Source organism: Pseudophryne corroboree, chromosome 11 (assembly GCF_028390025.1).
Source record: "Pseudophryne corroboree isolate aPseCor3 chromosome 11, aPseCor3.hap2, whole genome shotgun sequence".
NCBI classification, from domain to species: domain Eukaryota; kingdom Metazoa; phylum Chordata; class Amphibia; order Anura; family Myobatrachidae; genus Pseudophryne; species Pseudophryne corroboree.
The window spans coordinates 92,838,482-92,859,918 of NC_086454.1; the positions used below are offsets into that span (position 1 = coordinate 92,838,482).

At 47.6% G+C, this 21,437-nt stretch overlaps 1 protein-coding gene across 11 annotated transcripts in view; it reads left to right on the forward strand.

Moving 5' to 3' along the window:
* CKAP5 (cytoskeleton associated protein 5) overlaps window positions 1-21,437 on the forward strand; it is a 334,214-nt gene that overhangs the window by 69,064 nt on the left and 243,713 nt on the right. For all 11 annotated transcript variants that reach the window (XM_063944545.1, XM_063944546.1, XM_063944541.1 and 8 more), the window contains exons 10-11: window positions 15,008-15,097; window positions 15,170-15,334. In XM_063944545.1, coding sequence (XP_063800615.1) covers window positions 15,008-15,097; window positions 15,170-15,334 — 255 coding nt within the window. The remainder of the gene's footprint in view (window positions 1-15,007; window positions 15,098-15,169; window positions 15,335-21,437) is intronic.

Consider the following 21,437-nt stretch of genomic DNA (forward strand, 5'->3'; position numbering starts at 1 on the left):
TGAGAGTATCCCCTCTGACTGGGAACAGCAGTCCAGAGCAATGGGGCCATCCATGCAGCTATCCACGAAATGGCCGCCGCACACAGTGCCCTCTTCTCCCCTCCAGGATTTGCTGGGTGCGCTCCGGAGGTCAGGGCCCCGATCTGCAGCCCACAAATATGAGGATGACCAGCTGTCGTCACCGCACCGCGGCGTGCAGCGGCCCGTCTCTGAGGCTCCGTGCGCAGCGCGGCCGGGAATCTCCAAAATTGAGGCCGGGGATCCGGAGGAGGTATAGGCCGCAGAACCGGAAGTATGTTTCCTCGGCCGTACAGACCCCGGAGAGAGCGGGGAAGCCGCCTGCCGGTGCCCCGCAGCGTAGGGAAGAAAAGCAGGGTAGTCAGGCACACCAGAGGGGGTCAGGATATTACAGGAGGATGTTTAATCCAGGGAGCTCCCAGGATCTGCTTCCTACTCTTGTGCCGCCGTGGCCACCGAATCCAACATTTTAAAAGCAAAAGGTCTTTCTTTTTCATCCACTAGGGGTCACTGGAGTACTCTTGGGATATGGACGGCCTCCACAGGAAGTAGGCACTGAATAAATTAATTTTGAAACTACACCTCCCCTCCATATCCCTGAGTACCTCAGTGTTTTTTCTGTGCTCGACACAGTTAGTAGGCTTGTGGCTTTGCTGCCACAGAGGTCCACATTTCATTGGAATTTTTTTCTAAGTTTTTATTTTTTTTATTTTTTCAACGATTTACCACATCCCTTCCCCCCTTCCAATAGGCGTGGGTCCGGGATAGTGAAGGCTGCTTTAGCAGCCGTGGGTGTCGGACCTCTCTAAAAAGAGCTCCCTCACTACCACGTGCAGGACTAAAACCTGCAGTAAAGGCTGGACGGAACTTACAGAGAAGCCCCGTCATAGCCCTCACCACAGGGTCCAGGTATGTTGAACGGGGCGGTCAGCTCACGCTGCCACCCCACTGTGTGGGATACTGTGTGTGTATGTGGGTGGTCCCCCGCCGCTCTGAGCTGCGTCAGCCACATGGTTTTATGCATAGGCCGCTCCATGAGTAACTTTGCTGCCACAGTGATGTTCCCTGCACACAGAAATGTCAGGGTCACTGGATAGAAGATCATGATTCAACCATTATTAATAAAGGGAATACAGCAGCGCTGCATATGTATTACAATAGGCTAGGAAGTCTTTGTTAAAACAGGATACAAGTTTACATGTGCAGGTTTGAGTGCAACATAAGATGTTTATTAAATCTGCCTACATAATTATAAGTCGGCACTTTGTTATACTGTGAGCATGGGGACATATTAACCATGCTTCCTGTTTTCCTGTTGTATTTCCAGAATTTCCTGTGTTACATCTCTCCTCCATTGAAGGCGCAGGGGTGTTAAGGGGAATTTGGGATCAGGCATATTGCTGGCGTGCACTGCACTTGGCCAGATATATATTTATAGAGACACCTTAGTGCAGGCATGTCCAAACTGCGGCCCTCCAGCTGTTGAGAAACTACATATCCCAGCATGCCCTGACACAGCTTTAGCATTCTCTGATAGCAAAACTGTGTAAGGGCATGCTGGGATATGTAGTTTCACAACAGCTGGAGGGCCGCAGTTTGGACATGCCTGCCTTAGTGCTATTTACTGAGTCGTGCAAGTTTTTTTTTTTTTGTATTGTCTGTCTGCATGAGTAAGACACCAGCAATTAATAATAAGCCGTTTCCCTGCCATGTCTAGAACATGGGTATACACTTACTAATTATTTATTTCATAAACTGTTTTTCTCTAACGTCCTAAGTGGATGCTGGGGACTCAGTCAGGACCATGGGGGTTTAGCGGCTCCGCAGGAGACAGGGCACAATAATAAAAGCTTTAGGATCAGGTGGTGTGCACTGGCTCCTCCCCCTATGACCCTCCTCCAAGCCTCAGTTAGATTTTTGTGCCCGGCCGAGAAGGGTGCAATCTAGGTGGCTCTCCTGAGCTGCTTAGAATAAAAGTTTAAGTTAGGTTTTTTATTTTCAGTGAGTCCTGCTGGCAACAGGCTCACTGCTACGAGGGACTTAGGGGAGAGAAGAAAACTCACCTGCGTGCAGGATGGATTTGCTTCTTAGGCTACTGGACACCATTAGCTCCAGAGGGAGTCGGAACACAGGTCTCACCCTGGGGTTCGTCCCGGAGCCGTGCCGCCGACCCCCCTTGCAGATGCCGAAGTTGAAGAGGTCCAGAAACAGGCGGCAGAAGACTTTCAGTCTTCATAAGGTAGCGCACAGCACTGCAGCTGTGCGCCATTGTTGTCAGCACACTTCATACCAGCGGTCACTGAGGGTGCAGGGCGCTGGGGGGGGGGCGCCCTGGGCAGCAATGTATTATACCTTTTTTATGGCTAAAATACATCACATATAGCCCTTGAGGCTATATGGATGTATTTAACCCCTGCCAGATCTCACAAACTCCGGGAGAAGAGCCCGCCGTTTTAGGGGCCGGGCCTATTCTCCTCAGCACACGGTGCCATTTTCCTGCTCAGCTCTGCTGTGAGGAAGGCTCCCAGGCTCTCCCCTGCACTGCACTACAGAAACAGGGTTAAAACAGAGAGGGGGGGCACTTATTTGGCGATATGATTACATATGTGAAAATGCTATAAGGGAAAACACTTGTATAAGGGGTTGTCCCTGTATAATTATAGCGTTTTTGGTGTGTGCTGGCAAGCTGGCTAGTGGGGTCCTGTCCTCCTATCAGAGCATTCCCTGTGTGTGTGCTGTGTGTCGGTACGTGTGTGTCGACATGTAGGAGGACGATGTTGGTGAGGAGGCGGAGCAAATTGCCTGTATTGGTGATGTCACTCTCTAGGGAGTCGACACCGGAATGGATGGCTTATTTAGGAATTACGTGATAATGTCAACACGATGCAAGGTCGGTTGACGACATGAGACGACCGGCAAATAAATTAGTACCTGTCCAGGCGTCTCAGACACCGTCAGGGGCTTGTAAAAACGCCCATTTACCTCAGTTGGTCGACACAGACACAGACACGGACACTGACTTCAGTGTCGACGGTGAAGAAACAAACGTATTTTCCTTTAGGGCCACACGTTACATGTTAAGGGCAATGAAGGAGGTGTTATATATTTCTGATACTACAAGTACCACAAATAAGGGTATTATGTAGGGTGGGAATAATCTACTTGTAGTTTTTCCTGAATCAGATAAATTAAAGTGTGTGATGATACGTGGGTTTCCTCCGATAGAAAATTATTGGAGGTATACCCTTTCCCGCCAGAAGTGAGGACAAGTTGGGAAACACACCTTAGGGTGGATAAGGCGCTCACACGCTTATAAAAACAAGTGGCGTTACCGTCTCCAGATACGGCCGCCCTCAAGGAGCCAGCTGATAGGAAGCTGAAAAATATCCTAAAAAGTATATACACACATACTGGTGTTATACTACGACCAGCAATCGCCTCAGCCTGGATGTGCAGCGCTGGGGGGGGCTTGGTCGGATTTCCTGACTGAAAATATTGATACCCTTGACAGGAACAATATTTTATTGACTATAGAGCATTTTAAGGATGCATTTCTATATATGCGAGATGCGCAGAGGGATATTTGCATTCTGGCATCAAGAGTAGATGTGATGTCCATATCTGCCAGACGATGTTTATAGACACGACAGTGGTCAGGTGATGCAGATTCCAGACGGCACATGGAAGTATTGCCGTATAAAGGGGCGGTCCATCGGTCCTGGTGGCCATGGCAACAGCTGGAAAATCCACTTTTGTTACCCCAAGTCACATCTCAGCAGAAAAGGACAGTCTTTTCAGTCTCAGTCCTTTCGTACCCATAAAGGCAGGCGGGCAAAAGGCCAGTCATATCTGCCCAGGGTTAGAGGAAAGGGAAGAAGACTGCAGCAGGCAGCCCATTCCCAGGAACAGAAGTACTCCACAGCTTCTGCCAAGTCCGCAGCATGACGCTGGGGCCATACAAGCGGACTCAGGTGCGGTGGGGGGTCATCTCAAGAGTTTCAGCACGCAGTGGGCTCACTCGCAAGTGGACTCCTGGATCCTACACGTAGTATCCCAGGTGTACATTGGAAATTCGAGACGTCTTCCCCTCACAAGTTCCTGAAGTCTGCTTTACCAACGTCTCCCTCCGACAGGGAGGCAGTATTGGGAAAAAATTCACAGGCTGTATTCCCAGCAGGTGATAATCAAAGTACCCCTCCTACAACAAGGGAAGGGGTATTATTCCACACTATATTGTGGTACTGAAGCCAAACGGCTCGGTGAGATCTAAAAGATTTGAACAATTACATACAAGGGTTCAAATCAAGATGGAGTCACTCAGAGCAGTGATAGCGAACCAGGACGATATGGTGTCACTGGATATCAGGGACGCTTACCTACATGTCCAAATTTTGCCCTTCTCACCAAGGGTATCTCAGGTTTGTGGTACAGAACTGTCACTATCAGTTCAGACGCTGCCGTTTGGATTGTCCACGGCACCCCGGGTCTTTTACCATGGTAATGGCCGAAATGATGATTCTTCCTAAAAAAAAATATGGACGCTTTCCTGATAAGGGCAAGGTCCAGAGAACAGTTGGCGGTCGGAGTAGCACTATCTCAAGTAGTTCTACGACAGCACGAGTGGATTCTAAATATTCCAAAATCGCAGCTTTTTCCGACGACACGTCTAATGTTCCTAGGAATGATTCTGGACACAGTCCAGAAAAGGATGTTTTCTCCCGGAGAAGAAGGCCAGGGAGTTATCCGAGCTAGTCAGGAACCTCCTAAAACCAGGAAAAGTATCAGTGCATCATTGCACAAGGGTCCTGTGAAAAATGGTGGTTTCTTACAAAGCGATCCCATTCGGTAGATTTCACGCAAGAACCTTTCAGTGGAATCTGCTGGGAAAATGGTCCGGATCGCATCTTCAGATGCATCAGCGGACAACCCTGTCTCCAAGGACAAGGGTGTTTTCTTCTGCGGTGGCTGCAGAATGCTCATCTATGAAAGGGCCGCAGATTCGACATTCAGGACTGGGTCCTGGTGACCACGGATGCCAGCCTGAGTGGCTGGGGAGCAGTCACACAAGAAAATTTTTTTTTCCAGGGAGTGTGATCAAGTCTGGAGACTTCTCTCCACATAAATATACTGGAGCTAAGGGCAATTTACAAGGCTCTAAGCTTAGCAAGACCTCTGCTTCAAGGTCAGCCGGTATTGATCCAGTGGGACAACATCACGGCAGTCGCCCACGTAAACAGACAGGGCGGCACATGAAGCAGGAGGGAAATGGCAGAAACTGCAAGGATTCTTCGCTGGGCGAAAAATCATGTGATAACACTCTCAGCAGTGTTAATTCCGGGAGTGGAAAACTGGGAAGCAGACTTCCTCAGCAGGCATAACCTCCACCCGGGAGAGTGGGGACTTCAGCGGGAAGTCTTCCACATGATTGTAAACCGTTGGGAAAAACCAAAGGTGGACATGATGGCGTCCCGCCTGAACAAAAAACTAGACGGATATTGCGCCAGGTCAAGGGACCCTCAGGCAATAGCGGTGGACGCTCTGGTAACACTGTGGGTGTACCAGTCAGGGTATGTGTTCCCTCCTATGCATCTCATACCAAAAGTACTGAGAATCATAAGAAGGAGATGAGTAAGAACGATACTCGTGGTTCCGGATGGGTCAAGAAGGACTTGGTACCCGGAACTTCAAGAGATGCTCACGGAAGAACCGTGGCCTCTACCTTTAAGAGAGGACCTGCTCCAGCAGGGGCCTTGTCTGTTCCAAGACTTACTGCGGCTGCGTTTGACGGCATGGCAGTTGAACGCCGGATCCTGGAAGGGCATTCCAGATGAAGTCATCCCTACCCTGGTCGAAGCCAGGAAGGATGTAACCGCAAAACATGTTCACCGCATTTAGCGAAAATATGTTGCGTGGTGTGAGGCCAAGAAGGTCCCTACAGAGGAATTCCAACTGGGTCGTTTCCTACATTTCCTGAAAACAGGACCGTCTATGGGCCTAAAATTAGGGTCCATTAAGGTTCAAATTTCGACCCTGTCGAATTTCTTCCAGAAAGAACTGGCTTCAGTGCCTGAAGTTCAGACGTTTGTAAAAGGGGTACTGCATATACAGCCTCCTTTTGTGCCCCCAGTGGCACCTTGGGATCTCAATGTTTTGAGTTTCCTAAAGTCACATTGGTTTGATCCACTCACCACTGTGGAATTAAAATATTTCACATGGAAGGTGAAGATTCTATTAGCCCTGGCTTCAGCCAGGCGTGTGTCAGAATGGGCGGCTTTATCATATAAAAGCCCTTACTTAATTTTTCATTCTGACAGGGCAGAATTGAGGACTCGTCCTCAATTTCTCCTTAAGGTGTTTTTCTGTTTTTCACATGAACCAACCTATTGTGGTACCTGCGGCTACTAGGGACTTGGAGGACTCCAAGTTACTTGACGTTGTCAGGGCCCTGAAAATATATGTTTCCAGGACGACTGGAGTCAGAAAATCTGACTCGCTGTTTAGCCTGTATGCACCCAACAAGATGGGTGTTCCTGCTTCTAAGCAGACGATTGCTCGCTGGATTTGTAGTACAATTCAGCTTGCACATTCTGTGGCAGGCTTGCCACAGCCAAAATCAGTAAAAGCCCATTCCACAAGGAAGTGGGCTCATCTTGGGCGGCTGCCCGAGGGGTCTCGGCTTTACAACTTTGCCGAGCTGCTACTTGGTCAGGGGCACACCCTGACTGAGGAGGACCTGGAGTTCTCTCATTCGGTGCTGCAGAGTCATCCGCACTCTCCCGCCCGTTTGGGAGCTTTGGTATAATCCCCATGGTCCTGACGGAGTCCCCAGCATCCACTTAGGACGTTAGAGAAAATAAGAATTTACTTACCGATAATTCTATTTCTCGTAGTCCGTAGTGGATGCTGGGCGCCCCTCCCAAGTGCGGATTGTCTGCAATACTTGTACATAGTTATTGTTACAAAAATCGGGTTATTCTTGTTGTGAGCCATCTTTTCAGAGGCTCCTTCGTTGTTATCATACTGTTAACTGGGTTCAGATCACAGGTTGTACGGTGTGATTGGTGTGGCTGGTATGAGTCTTACCCGGGATTCAATATCCTTCCTTATTATGCACGCTCGTCCGGGCACAGTATCCTAACTGAGGCTTGGAGGAGGGTCATAGGGGGAGGAGCCAGTGCACACCACCTGATCCTAAAGCTTTTATTATTGTGCCCTGTCTCCTGCGGAGCCGCTAAACCCCCATGGTCCTGACTGAGTCCCCAGCATCCACTACGGACTACGAGAAATAGAATTATCGGTAAGTAAATTCTTATTATAATGATCCTAAAGACTGCAAATCTGAATCATGGCTGTGGCAGCCAAATACTGGCTTTGTTCACTGTTGTAAAGTAAGATATGTTATATCAATTGGTCAGCACATGGTGCTTATAAATCAGTATCTGTGGAGCACTGCAAAGCCTGCAGCAGCTTTGGCTTAATTCACTTGGCCACACCACACTGGATACGCCCAATCTCATCTGATTTTGGAAGCTAAGCAGTGTTGGACCTGATTAGCCACCTGGGAGTACAGGTGCTGTAGGTATTTTTAATCTACAGCCACACCACTCTGGATACGCCCAAACTCATCTGAGCTTGGAAGCTAAGCAATGTTGCATAGTGTTTTACCATCTGGGGCAAACTGGTGATCCAACTAGATTGCATACTAATACATGCTAGTTAAAAAAAAATAAAAAAAAAAAATGGCTCAGTTGGGGCTTAAGGTGTGTACACACGGTAAGATATTTTCTTCCGATTCTGACTATATAGTCAGAATCGGTAGAAAAGAGTGCAGATCGCAAGGTGACAGTCACCTTGCGATCCCGATCCGATGCCGATGCGCGGCCCCGCGCGGTCGGCATCGGCAGAAAAAATAGGCTGTGCAGGCAAGTCAATCCTGGCTATCTCCTATAGAAGAGATAGTCAGGATTGACATCGCACATAGCCAGCATCGCAAGCACACTCATGTGCTTGCGATACTGGCTAAGTGCCGACCCGGCCCCCTGTCGCACGGTGAGAATCGGATAAGTCCGAATTTCACCGTGTGTATGCACCCTTACACTATCAATATAAACCTACCATAGGTTTAACAGTCAGGATAGCTCTCCAGAGGCTGCTCCCAAGAGCGCGCTCCCAGCGCCGGCCACTAGATAGGGCCCATTAACTAAGCTGTGGTTAAGCAGCAGTCATCTCAGGTTTTAAGCCTGTGTGAGGTCACATTTAGTTTCAGACTTCTAAAAAAATGTATTATACCTCTGTATCAGGATATATCTGGATATTTGTATATAGGTATATAATATATATGTATGCATATATGGAATATATCTGGATATTTGTATATAGGTATATAATATATATATGGAATATATATATATATATATATATATATATATATATATATATATATATATATATATATGTATATGTATATGTATATATATATATATATATATAATATCCCAATAAAGATGACAGCGGCACTCAGGGTTTTGTAAATGTGCAAAAAGTTGTATTCAAAACATGAATAAATAAGCCGACGTTTCGGGGCTTACCCGCCCCTTTGTCAAGGTGTGTGTGTGTATATATATATTTATATTAAGGTCTGAGTATGTGTGAATATACATTGTTGTATGTGTGTGTGTGTGTGTGTGTGTGTGTGTGTATATATATATATATATACACATACATATACATATATATATATATACATATACATATATACATATATATATATATATATATGTATATATGTATATATGTATATGTATATATATATATGTATATGTATGTGTATATATATATATATATATATATATATATATATATATATATATATATATATATATATATGTATATATTGACATTAAAAATCTATTTTGCAGTAAGCAAGACTAATTGGTCAGCACACAGTGCTTATTAAACAGTATCTGTTGAGCACATCAAACATGGTGAGTTCAGGCCTCATCTGCAGCAGCTTTGCTTATTGTTTTTACAGGTGGCTCTGTAGCTAAGTAGTTAGGCTTTCCGGCCACAGTGAACATTGTGTTTGCATGGCCACTGGTTCAGATCCTGGTTTAACAGGTGTTAAAAAAATAAATAAAAAAAAAATAAAAAAATAAAAAACATGGTAGGACACCATTTTTCTTTTAACGTTACTTCCTGGTTCTTTCCCGGAGGTTGCTGCTCTACAACACTTGGCATCTGGAGGAGCGGGGTGTTGTTAGGAGTTTAATTTATTAATTGTTTTTTGTACAGCGTGACTCTACAGGAAGATTCACTATTGCTGGTAACCACATGCACGGTAATGCAGGTTAATACACACGTCACTTCCGTGGTGTACTTACTGGTTGGAGTACATGATCACTAAGTCTAATGCATAGTCAAACAAGCAGCTTCGCTGCAAAGTCGGTCACACAGTGTGGCGGACAAATACGAATCTGAGCCAGTGGCGCAATGTATAACGCATCTGACTATAGATAACAAGATTGTAGGTTCGTCTCCTACCTGGCTTGTTTAAGTTGTCGTGATCGTATAGTGGTTAGTGCTCTGCTTAAAAACTGCACAGACAGACCCTTACTGGTCCTCTTTTGGGGGAATGCGGGGGCATGTACTGCCTGTTTCAGTTAGATTGTTGCGGTCGATTTGCCGCCAGCCCTCATAGCACCAGGCCAGTACGTCAGGTTCTCAGCGAAGGCTGAATGATTTGCAATGAAAGACCATTACAATTATTGGGTGTTTTATTACATATCGGAGTGTACCCTACACAGCAGTAGGGCTGTTGCTTCGCCCTGCTTTGGTAAGGGTTTGAGGTAACAAGGCTGTAGTGGCAGGGCATTCCAATTCAGGTTTGCCATAAATAAAGACCACCTTACACTTCTTGCTGCCTACAGCTTCTTTGGACGTTGGCAGTTGGTTCTTGTGTTTTCTGCTTCGCTAGTAGTGCATAACGTCCACTTTGGCTACGTTCCTAACAGGCGGAGTCGGATTCCAAACGAGATAGATCGCAGATCAAGTTGGGGGGAAAATCTGATTTCCTACCATTGTCTACGCGAATTCCTGAATGATTCCGTCTCAACGACTTCAATTCCTAGGTATGATTCTCGATACGGTAAATCAAAGAATTTACATACCCTAACAGAAAGTACAGGTCATTCGTCATCTGGTACAATTGGTGCTCAAGCCTCGCACAGTCTCGGTTCATTTGTGCATTCGCCTATTAGACACAATGGTGGCGGCTTTCGAAGCGCTTCAGTTCGGAGGACTTCACTCACGTCCTTTTCAATTGGATGTGTTTGCACAGTGGTCGGGCTCGCATCTGCAGATTTTACCGCAGAGTGAGGTTGTCTCCAAGGGCCAGAGAGTCTCTACTCTGGTGGCTCAAGGTACAGAATCTAACCGCAGGGAAACGGTTCGGTGCCTGGAATTGGATAATTCTCACGGCGGACGCAAGTCTCGGAGGTTGGGGAGCTGTAGTTCAAAATTATCAGCTCCATGGTCTCTGGGCGGATCACGAAAGATTGCTGTCTATAAATGTCCTGGAACTCCGGGCAATTTACAATGCGCTACGACAAGCAGTGCACAGGCTGCAGGCTCGGGCTGTTCAGGTGCAGTCAGACAATGCGACGGCGGTCGCATACATCAACAAACAAGGAGGAACGAAAAGCCGTATGGCAATGCGGGAAGTACAGATGTGTCCACATACATCTTTGCTATATCCCGTCATGTATGGCACAGTTTTGCATGCTATATACTCAGAGATTTAGTCATGCCTTGTGTTTTTTTTTTCTTCTCAATTTGCTTCCTTAATATGTTACTTTATACATATTCTTTTATGGCAAACAAAAATTTTAAAATTCATCCACTCGCTTCTCATGAAAAACAGCTTAGCTGTGTTTTGCATGTTGTGCCAAATTTGTAAAAAAAAAAAAAAAAAAGCAAGGATGTAAGTAGTCACATCTGTAGCTTGAATCCTCTATTGGGCCGAGTATCACCAAATGATATTGTCGGCAGTAGTCATTCCGGGAGTGGACAACTGGGAGGCGGATTATCTCAGCCGTCTGAATTTTCATCCAGGAGAATGGGCATTAAATCCAGAAGTATTTCACATGCTGGTCCAGAATGGAGTTGCCCGCAGGTGGACCTGATGGCATCTCGCCACAATCATCAAATGCCCCAGGTCGTGTCCAGAACGAGAGATCCAAAGGCAGTGGCGGTGGATGCTCTCACAATCGCGTGGCCATACAGTCTCGTGTATCTATTTCCACCGTTTCCGCTGCTCCCTCTGTGGCTAAAACGGATCAAAGGAGAGTCCGACACAGTTATACTAGTGACGCCTCTTTGGCCTCCGGAGAGCTTGGTTCTCTGATCTCCGCGGTCTACTCGCAGTCTGTCTTTGGCCGCTCCCACTATGTTCGGACCTGTTACAGCAGGGTCCATTCCTTTTACCCGATTTAGCGCGGCCGCGTTTGACGGGGTGGCTGTTGAGACAGCCCTCTTAAGAAGAGAGGGCATTCCAGAATCGGTTATTCCAACCATGTTACGAGCTAGGAAGCCGGTTACGGCAGCTCATTATTACAGAATTTGGCGTGCCTATGTAGGTTGGTGTGAAGCTCTGAAGTTTCCGACATCATCTTTTAAGTTATCCCGTCTTTTGTTATTTCTACAGATGGGGTTAGATAGAGGTCTGAGTTTATCCACACTAAAAGTGCAGATATCGGCGTTGTCCATTTATTTTCATAGTAGATTGGCCCTATTGCCGTCGGTTCACACCTTTTTATGCAGGGTGTCCTCAGAGTTCAGCCTCAATTCACTCTAACTACTGCGCCATAAGACTTGAATCTGGTTTTTAGATTTCTTAGTCTTTTTATTATGAACTCTTACAACAAGTGGATATTACATTTCTCACTTGGGAAAATAATTTTTCTTTTAGCCTTAGCGTCAGCAAGGCATGTTTTAGATTTGGGTGCTTTGTCGTGCAAACCACCGTATTTAGTGTTTCATGATGACAGAGCGGAATTCCGGACGAATTCCGCTTTTCTACCAAAGGTAGTGTCATCTTTTCACATCAATCAACCGATAGTAGTTCCTGTGTTAACAGGAGACTCTGGTAGGTTGGATGTGGTACGCGCATTACGCATTTATGTATCCCGAACGTCGACCGTTCGTAAGACGGATACGTTGTTTGCCCTCTATGATGCTGCCAAGATGGGTTGGCCAGCTTATAGGCAGACCTTATCCAGTTGGATTAAAGTGACCATACGTCAGGCTTACCTTCATGCTAGGTTACAGCCGCCTAGATCAGTAACGGCTCATTCCACACGTGCTGTGGGAACATCATGGTCAGCGAGTCGTGGAGCTTCTACGACACAGCTTTGTCGGGCGGCTACATGGTCTTCGGTGCACACGTTTGTGCGCCTCTACAAGTTTGATACGTTTGCGGCATCAGCATCTAGCTTTGGCCGCCTAGTGTTACAGGTGCCAAACAGCTCTCCCGTCCGCGGGGGAAACTTTGGTACGTCCCAAGAGTACTCCAGTGACCCCTAGTGGATGAAAAAGAAAATAGGATTTTGGTACTTACCAGGTAAATTCTTTTCTTTGAATCCATAGGGGGCACTGGACGCCCACCCAGAGTAGTTTACCTGGTTTGGGGTAGGTTCAGTAGATCTTATGGTAACACACTTTCACCGACTGGTTCAGATTAACAAGTTATGGTGTCAACTGTTTAGTTGTCAGTAATGTTGTGTCAACTTTATTGTTGTTCGTTATGTTATATGTAATTCTACACTGTCAACCTTTCTATCGCTCCTGTTCGGCTCAGTAAAAAACACTGAGGTACTCAGGGATATGGAGGGGAGGTGTAGTTTCAAAATTAATTTATTCAGTGCCTACTTCCTGTGGAGGCCGTCCATATCCCAAGAGTACTCCAGTGCCCCCTATGGATTCAAAGAAAAGGATTTACCTGGTAAGTACCAAAATCCTATTTTCTCGTTCTGTTGTACAGACGATGATTCGGGCTAGGAAGCCGGTGACTTCTGGTATTTACCATAGGGTATGGCGTATTTACATTGCTTGGTGCGAAAAGCGGGGCTTGACTCCGCATTTGTTTAAACTTCCTCGCCTGCTCTCTTTCCTTCAGGAGGGTCTCGATAAGGGCCTGAGGCTTTCTTCACTGAAGGGTCAGGTTTCAGCCTTGTTGGTTCTTTTTCAAAAGAAACTAGCGATCATTCCAGAGGTTCAAACATTCCTTCAGGGAGTACTTTGAATTCAACCACCTTTTGTTCCTCCCTGGAATTTAAACTTGGTCCTTACGGCCCTTCAAAATTCTCCCATTTGAGCTTTTGGAATCTGTGGAACTATGTTATCTAACACAGAAAGTTTGTTTTTCTTTTGGCTATTGCCTCAGCTAGACTAGTGTCTGAGTTGGCGGCTTTCTTGCAGGCTACCCTTGTAAGCGTTTCATGAGAACCGGGTGGTTCTGCTGACTAAGCTTTCTTTCCTTCCAAAGGTTGTTTCAGCATTCCATTTTAAATCGGGACATTGTCCTCCCAGCATTTACTCCGTCTTCTCCTGGGGAGAACTCCCATTTGGGTCTCCTGGATGTTGTTCGGGCCTTAGGTATTTATTTGTCTCGCACGGAGTCTTTCCGTCGTACGGATACCTTGTTGGTATTGATTGATGCTCCCAAACGAGGTTGGCCGGCTTCCAAGAACACTGTGGCCCGTTTGGTAACTTTGGCCATCAGACAGGCTACGTGTCTTCGAATGTTTCGGTTCCTGACTCAATTAGGGCTCATTCGACTAGAGCAGTTGGAGCCTCTTGGGCTATTCGCGGTGGTGCATCTATTGAGCAGCTGTGCAGGGCGGCGACCTGGTCGTCAGTCCATACTTTCACAAAGTTTTTACAGTTTTCATACTTTTGGTTTGGAGACCCTCTGTTGGGCATCGTATTTTACAGACTGCTATGCCGTCAACGTCTCCCTCCTCTCAGCTTGCTTTGGGGAAATCCCACAAGTAACGGCGCAGCGTTCCCCAGATGGATGACAGAGAAATAGGGATTTTTGTTTACTTACCGTAAAATCTTTCTGAGTCCATCTGGGGGACGCTGCGATCCCTCCCGTAGTTTTGTCTGGTTTATTTGTTTTTTTGTTCTGGTCTATCTCCTTTGGCTTGGTTAAACGTTAACTGAGTGATGGCTGAGCAGGAAGGAGATGGGAGGAGGCAGCTTTTTGATAGATTCTGTGCCAAACTCCACTACCACACATCTCTAACCCACAAGTAACGGCGCCGCGTCCCCCAGATGTACTCTGAGAGAGAGATTTTATGGTAAGTAAACAAAAATCCCTATTTTGTAGCATAGGTGGTCTAATGTATGCCGTGAATATTAAGATGCCATAGAAAATCCTCCATTTCTGAGGCTGCGCTAATAGTGTTGACCACCTCCAAGTGGATGTGTAACAGTCTGTAAGATTTTGGAGCAGCTAAAGCAGTGCATCAGTGCTCCATCGGAATGTGGTTTGCAGACCTGTCATTAATTCCATGGAGGTGTGTGCACATGGCTGGATCAGCCATTGGGTAGGAAAGTACAGTTTAAACTGTCAAATATGTCAGCCTGGTGAGGTGATCTTAGTACATGACTGTATTGATGAGAATTTGTTTCAGATCTGTAAAATAATACCCTCAGGAGACTACAGTTTATGGGGGTGGGGGGGTCATACAGAAGCTTATCAATATCTTAAGCTTCCTGTTAAGGAAATATCTAGTTGGTTTATGTCCTGCTAATGAACTCAGGAAATATTGGCTTTGCACAAGCTGACCGGTAACGCACCAAGGGGGACGTATCAAGCCTTGGAGAGAGAGAAAGTACTTAAGCCTGATGCAGATGTATTATTGCACAGATCTTGCAGTGCCTGTTGTGTGATATGAACATCTTGGCTTCCCATATTTTTTGCTCATAGGTTGTGCCAACTATATTAGAGAAGTTCAAGGAGAAGAAGCCTCAAGTGGTCCAAGCCTTACAAGAGGCAATAGATGCCATTTTTCTCACCGTAAGTGACCAGTAACATGGCCTGTAGGTATTTATTGTGAAGCACAAGACTCACACACTGCTGTTGTTACAGACCACATTACAGAACATCAGTGAAGATGTTTTGGCTGTCATCGATAACAAGAACCCAACCATAAAGCAACAAACATCTCTCTTCCTTGCTAGGATTTTCCGCCACTGCACGGCTTCCACGCTGCCAAAGAGCTTGCTGAAGCCCTTCTGTGCAGCGCTCCTCAAGGTAAACTTTATATTATCTTTCTCCTCTGTATTTTGTAGCTAATTCTGTTGGACCCCTCACTTTAAAAAATTGGGGTCATACGCAACTGTTTCTGGGTCGCATCACTTTACATTGATCTTGCATAGCCAACAGGTGAAGAGATGGTAATGGCAGGTAGCTGCCGGGACAGTGCTGGGGGCAGCTAGCAGTTGGGCTAGAGAGGTTTAAGGACAGGAAGCAGTTGGTTTAGAGCTGGGGGTTTAGGCAGGGAGCAGTTTGGGCAAAGTGGGTATTAAGGACAGGCGGTGCTGGGGGTAGAGAGGGACTAAGGGTAGATGGCAGCTTAGGCAAGGAGGGGTTTAGGGGCAGGCAGCAGTTGGGGCAAGGAGGGGGTTAAAGGTAGAAGTACTAGAACAAGGAGTTGGTTGTAGGCAGTACTGGCGACAGTATGTTCCGCCTTTTTGCTGGGAGCCCCTGGCCAGGTCACCACACAGGCGTCGCCTGGGATACTGCTAACTGCCACTTGCTCTGCAGCTGCCAGGAGTCTCACAGGGTAGCTGGCAGATGCAGAGGCACCATTGGAGATCTGACAAATTCAAATAGAGTGGTGCGTTGATAGACGAGAGGAGACGCTGTGATTGGCTGGAGAGCCTACAGGTGGTGATTGGCTAGGGCGGTGGCACATACAGCCAGATCATAGTGGGTCTTGTCCATCTTCTAAAAGTGGGTACTGGGCAGCCGTTTCCGTGTAAAATATGCACCATATTACTACTGTTTGGTTCAATTTCCCAGTACAAATATATTGAGTGCAGTATAAAGAAACTTTGCAGCTAACCTCACTAGTCCACAGCGTAGTGTCCTCTTATCCACAGCTTAATACTATTATGCACTTTGTTATTGAAACTCCATTAAACAGTACAATTCAATTACTATAATTAGAACGGCATGCCTTGGTTTATCGCTAAAGCTTTGTGACTATTAATGATACATCATTAACAGAACGGATCCAGTCATCCCCATTTCTCTAACGTCCTAGTGGATGCTGGGGACTCCGTAAGGACCATGGGGATAGACGGGCTCCGCAGGAGACATGGGCACTTTAAAAATTTAGGTTCTGGTGTGCACTGGCTCCTCCCTCTATGCCCCTCCTCCAGACCTCAGTTTGATACTGTGCCCAGACGAGCTGGGTGCTTTTCAGTGAGCTCTCCTGAGTTTGCTGAGAGAAAGTATTTTGTTAGGTTTTTTTATTTTCAGGGAGCTCTGCTGGCAACAGACTCTGCTACGAGGGAGGAGAGAAGCAAACCTACTGACTGCGGCTAGGTTGCGCTTCTTAGGCTACTGGACACCATTAGCTCCAGAGGGTTTGAACACAGGATCTTAACCTTAGTCGTCCGTTCCCGGAGCCGCGCCGCCGTCCCCCTCGCAGAGCCAGAAGACAGAAGCCGGCAGAAGCAAGAAGACATCGAAATCGGCGGCAGAAGACTCCTGTCTTCACATGAGGTAGCGCACAGCACTGCAGCTGTGCGCCATTGCTCCCGCATTACACCCACACACTCCGGTCACTGTAGGGCACGGGGGGCGCCCGGGCGCCCTGGGCAACAATTAAGTACCTCCTGGCAAAAGCAGCATATATTTAGTTGGACACAGTTATATGCATGAGCCCCTGCCATTAATTTTACACAAAATCGCGGGAGAAGCCCGCCGCTGAGGGGGCGGGGCCTTCTTCCTCAGCACTCACCAGCGCCATTTTTTCTCCACAGCTCCGCTGAGAGGAAGCTCCCCAGGCTCTCCCCTGCACGATAGAGAGGGTGAAAAAGAGAGGGGGGGCACATAAATTTGGCGTAAAAACAATATATACAGCAGCTGCTGGGTTAACACGAAGTTACTGTGTGATTCCTGGGTCATAGATAGCGCTGGGGTGTGTGCTGGCATACTCTCTTTCTGTTTCTCCAAAGGGCCTTTTGGGGGAACTGTCTTCAAATAGAGCATCCCCTGTGTGTGTGGTGTGTCTGTACGTGTGTGTCGACATGTCTGAGGTAAAAGGCTCCCCTAAGGAGGAGAGAGAGCAAATATCTGTGTGAGGGTGTCTCCGTCGACAACGCCGACACCTGTTTGGATATGTGTAAGTGCTGAGGTGAATTTATTGCACAAAAGATTAGAGAACAGACAGGAAATCTATCCATGTCTGTCCCTATGTCACAGAGACCTTCAGAGTCTCACAATGCTCACTATCCAAAATAATAAACACTGATATCGACACAGAGTTTGACTCCAGGGTCAACTACGATAATGCAAAGTTACAGCCAAGATGGCTGAAAGGTATTCAATATGATTATTGTAATAAAAGATGATTTGCATATCACTGATGACTCATTGTCCCTGACACAAGGGTACACATGTTAAGGGGAAGAAAGCTGAGGTAAATTTCCCTCCTCATGAGGAAAGAGCGTGAATCTCCAGACAAGAGACTGCAGCTTCCCACAAAAAATTCTCAGGCAGTATCCTTTCCCCACTAGGGCCAGGATGTGATGGGAATCTTCCCCTAGGGTGTCCCGTTTGCACAGAAGGTAGCACTAGCTATTCTCAGGGATCCTGCAGATAGCGTGCACATTCTAGTATACTACTCAGACCGGCGATTGTGTCGGCATGGGTTTATAGCGCTGTGGCAGCGTGGACAGGTACCTTATCAGCAGAGATTGAGACCCTAGTATGTATGTATATATATGTGTGTGTGTGTGTTCACTCTAGGACTGAAAAGGGGCAGGGCGGCGGATTCCGGGGGCACATGTGCGCGCTCGCGGCTGAAACGGGGGCGCAGCCACGCAAATTAGGGGGCGTGGCCACGCCTACGTCATTTTAGGGGCGGGGCGGCCCACAGACGCTACTATAGAGCGTCTGTGGCCGGCGACGTCACTGTTGGGGGCGTGCCCAGCACCTCCGTCGGTGCTGGGCTTCCCCCAGCCCTCTCCCAATGCGTGAATGGATGCCATGCGCATGGCATCTATACACGCCAGGAGGGCAGGAAGCGGGCGGCTGTTCTAGCAGGGCAGGGCGGGTTTTGCCTGCTAAAAAATGGGCAGGGCGCGGCGCCCTGCTAAAACAGCCTAGAGTGAACACTAATTAATATATATCTCTATCTCTATCTCTATCATGCCCAAAGAGACATGAGTATTCTGGGTCCTAGAGTCAAAGCTATGTCGATTTCTGCTTGACGTGTCCTGTAGAATATGCAATGGACAGATGATGCCGACTTAAGAGGCATATGGAAGGCTGAGGATTGTGTGGAGAAGGATTCTCGGACCTGGTCTCCACAGCTATAGCTGGTAATTCTGATATTTTGCCTTATATTCCTTCACAGCCTAGGAAAGCACGACATTATCAAATGCAGCCTTTCGAATAAAGAAACAAGAAAGTCTGAGGTGCGTCCTTTCTTGCCAAAGGCGGGGGCAGAGGAAATAATCTGCACAACACAACTAGTTCCCAGGAACAGAAGTCCTCCCGGCCTCTACAAAAATCCACAGCAGGTCGCTGGGGCTCCACAGGCGGAGCTAGGCCCGGTGGGGGCACGCCTTCGTAAGTTCAGCCACAAGTGGGTTCACTCCCTGTTAGATCCCTGGGCAATAGATATTGTGTCTCAGGGATACAAGCTGGACTTTGAGAAGATGCCCCCTCACCGATGGCCCTGCCGGCTTCCCTCCACGAGAGGGAAACAGTGTTAACTGCAATTCACAAATTGTATCTTCAACAGGTGGTGGTCAAGGTTCCCCTCCTTCAACAAGGAGGGGGTTATTATTCGACCATGTTGTAGTCCCGAAACCAGACGGTTCGGTCGGACCCATATTGAATTTAAAATCCCTGAACATATACCTGAAAGGGTTCAAGTTCAAGATGGAATCGCTAAGAGCGGTTATTGCAAGCCTTACAGGGGGAGATTTTATGGTGACTCGGGACTTAAAGGATGCATACCTTCATGTCCCCATTTATCCACCTCATCAGGCGTACCTCAGAATTGCGGTACGGGATGGTCATTACCAATTTCAGACGTTGCCGTTTGGTCTCTCCACGGGCTTGAGAATATTCACCAAGGTAATGGCGGAAATGATGGTGCTCCTGCGGAAGCAAGGTGTCACTATTATCACGTACTTGGACGATCTCCTCATAAAAGCGAGATCAAGAGAGCAGTTGCTGAACAGCGTATCACTTTCTCTGGAAGTGAAACGGCAACACGGCTGGATTCTATATATTCCAAAGTCGCAGTTGGTTCTTACAGCTCATCTGCCTCTCCTAGGCATGATCCTAGACACAGACCAGAAAAGGGTTTATCTCCCGATAGAGAGAGCTCAGGAGCTCGTGACACTGGTCAGGAATCTATTAAAAACAAAACGGGTGTCAGTGCATCACTGCACTCGAGTCCTGGCAAGGAGGGTGGCATCATTCGAGGCCATTCCCTTCGGCAGGTTCCATACGAGGACCTTCCAATGGGACTTACTGGACAAGTGGTCCGGATCACATCTTCGGATGCATCGGTTAATCACCCTATCCCCCAGAGCCAGGGTGTCTCTCTCCTGTGGTGACTGCAGAGTGCTCACCTTCTCGAAGGTCGCAGATTAGGCATTCAGGACTGGGTCCTGGTGACCACGGATGCAAGCCTCCGAGGGTGGGGGGCAGTCACACAGGGAAGAAGTTTCTCTGACGTCCTAAGTGGATGCTGGGACTCCGTTAGGACCATGGGGAATATCGGCTCCGCAGGAGACTGGGCACAACTATAAAGAAAGCTTTAGGTCTAACTGGTGTGCACTGGCTCCTCCCACTATGACCCTCCTCCAGACTTCAGTTAGAATCTTGTGCCCGGCTGAGCTGGATGCACACTAGGGGCTCTCCTGAGCTCCTAGAAAGAAAGTATATTTAGGTTTTTTATTTTACAGTGAGATCTGCTGGCAACTGACTCACTGCAGCGAGGGACTAAGGGGAGAAGAAGCGAACCTACTTAACAGGTGGTAGTTTGGGCTTCTTAGGCTACTGGACACCATTAGCTCCAGAGGGATCGACCGCAGGACCCGACCTTGGTGTTCGTTCCCGGAGCCGCGCCGCCGTCCCCCTTACAGAGCTAGAAGCATGAAGAGGTCCGGAAAATCGGTGGCAGAAGACTTCGGTCTTCACCAAGGTAGCGCACACCACTGCAGCTGTACGCCATTGCTCCTCATGTACACCTCACACTCCGGTCACTGATGGGTGCAGGGCGCTGGGGGGGGGGGGGGGGGGGGCCACCCTGAGGGCAATATGACACCATGGCTGGCAAATCTACATCATATATAGTCCTAGAGGCTATATAGATGTAAAAATACCCCTGCCAGTATTCCAGAAAAAGTGGGAGGAGTCCGCCGGAAAAGGGGCGGGGCCATCTCCCTCAGCACACTGGTGCCATTTTTCCCTCACAGCTCCGCTGGAAGGAAGCTCCCTGGCTCTCCCCTGCAGTCTGAACACCACAGAAGGGTAAAAAAGAGAGGGGGGGCACTAAATTTAGGCGCAGGATAGATATAGATATAGAGATATATAGAGATAGAGATATATAAAAAGCAGCTATAAGGGAAAACACTCATTTATAGTGGGATCCCTGTGTTATATAGCGCTCTGGTGTGTGCTGGCATACTCTGTCTGCCCAAAGGGCTTTGTGGGGTCCTGTCCTCTGTCAGAGCATTGCCTGTGTGTTTGCGGTGTGTCTGTACGGCTGTGTCGACATGTTTGATGAGGAGGCTTATGTGGAGGCGGAGCAAATGCCTGTAAATGTGATGTCACCCCCTGCGGGGTCGACACCTGAGTGGATGGTGCTGTGGAAGGAATTACGCGACAGTGTCGACTCCTTGCATAAAAGGTTTGACGACATACCTAATGTGGGACACCCGGCTTCTCAGCCTGTGCCTGCCCAGGTGTCTTAAAAGCCATCAGGGGCTCTAAAACGCCCGCTACCTCAAATGGCAGACACAGATGTCGACACGGATACTGACTCCAGTGTCGACGACTATGAGACTAATGTAACTTCCAGTAGGGCCACACGTTACATGATTGAGGCAATGAAAAATGTGTTGCACATTTCTGATGTTACCCCCGGTACCACAAAAAAGGG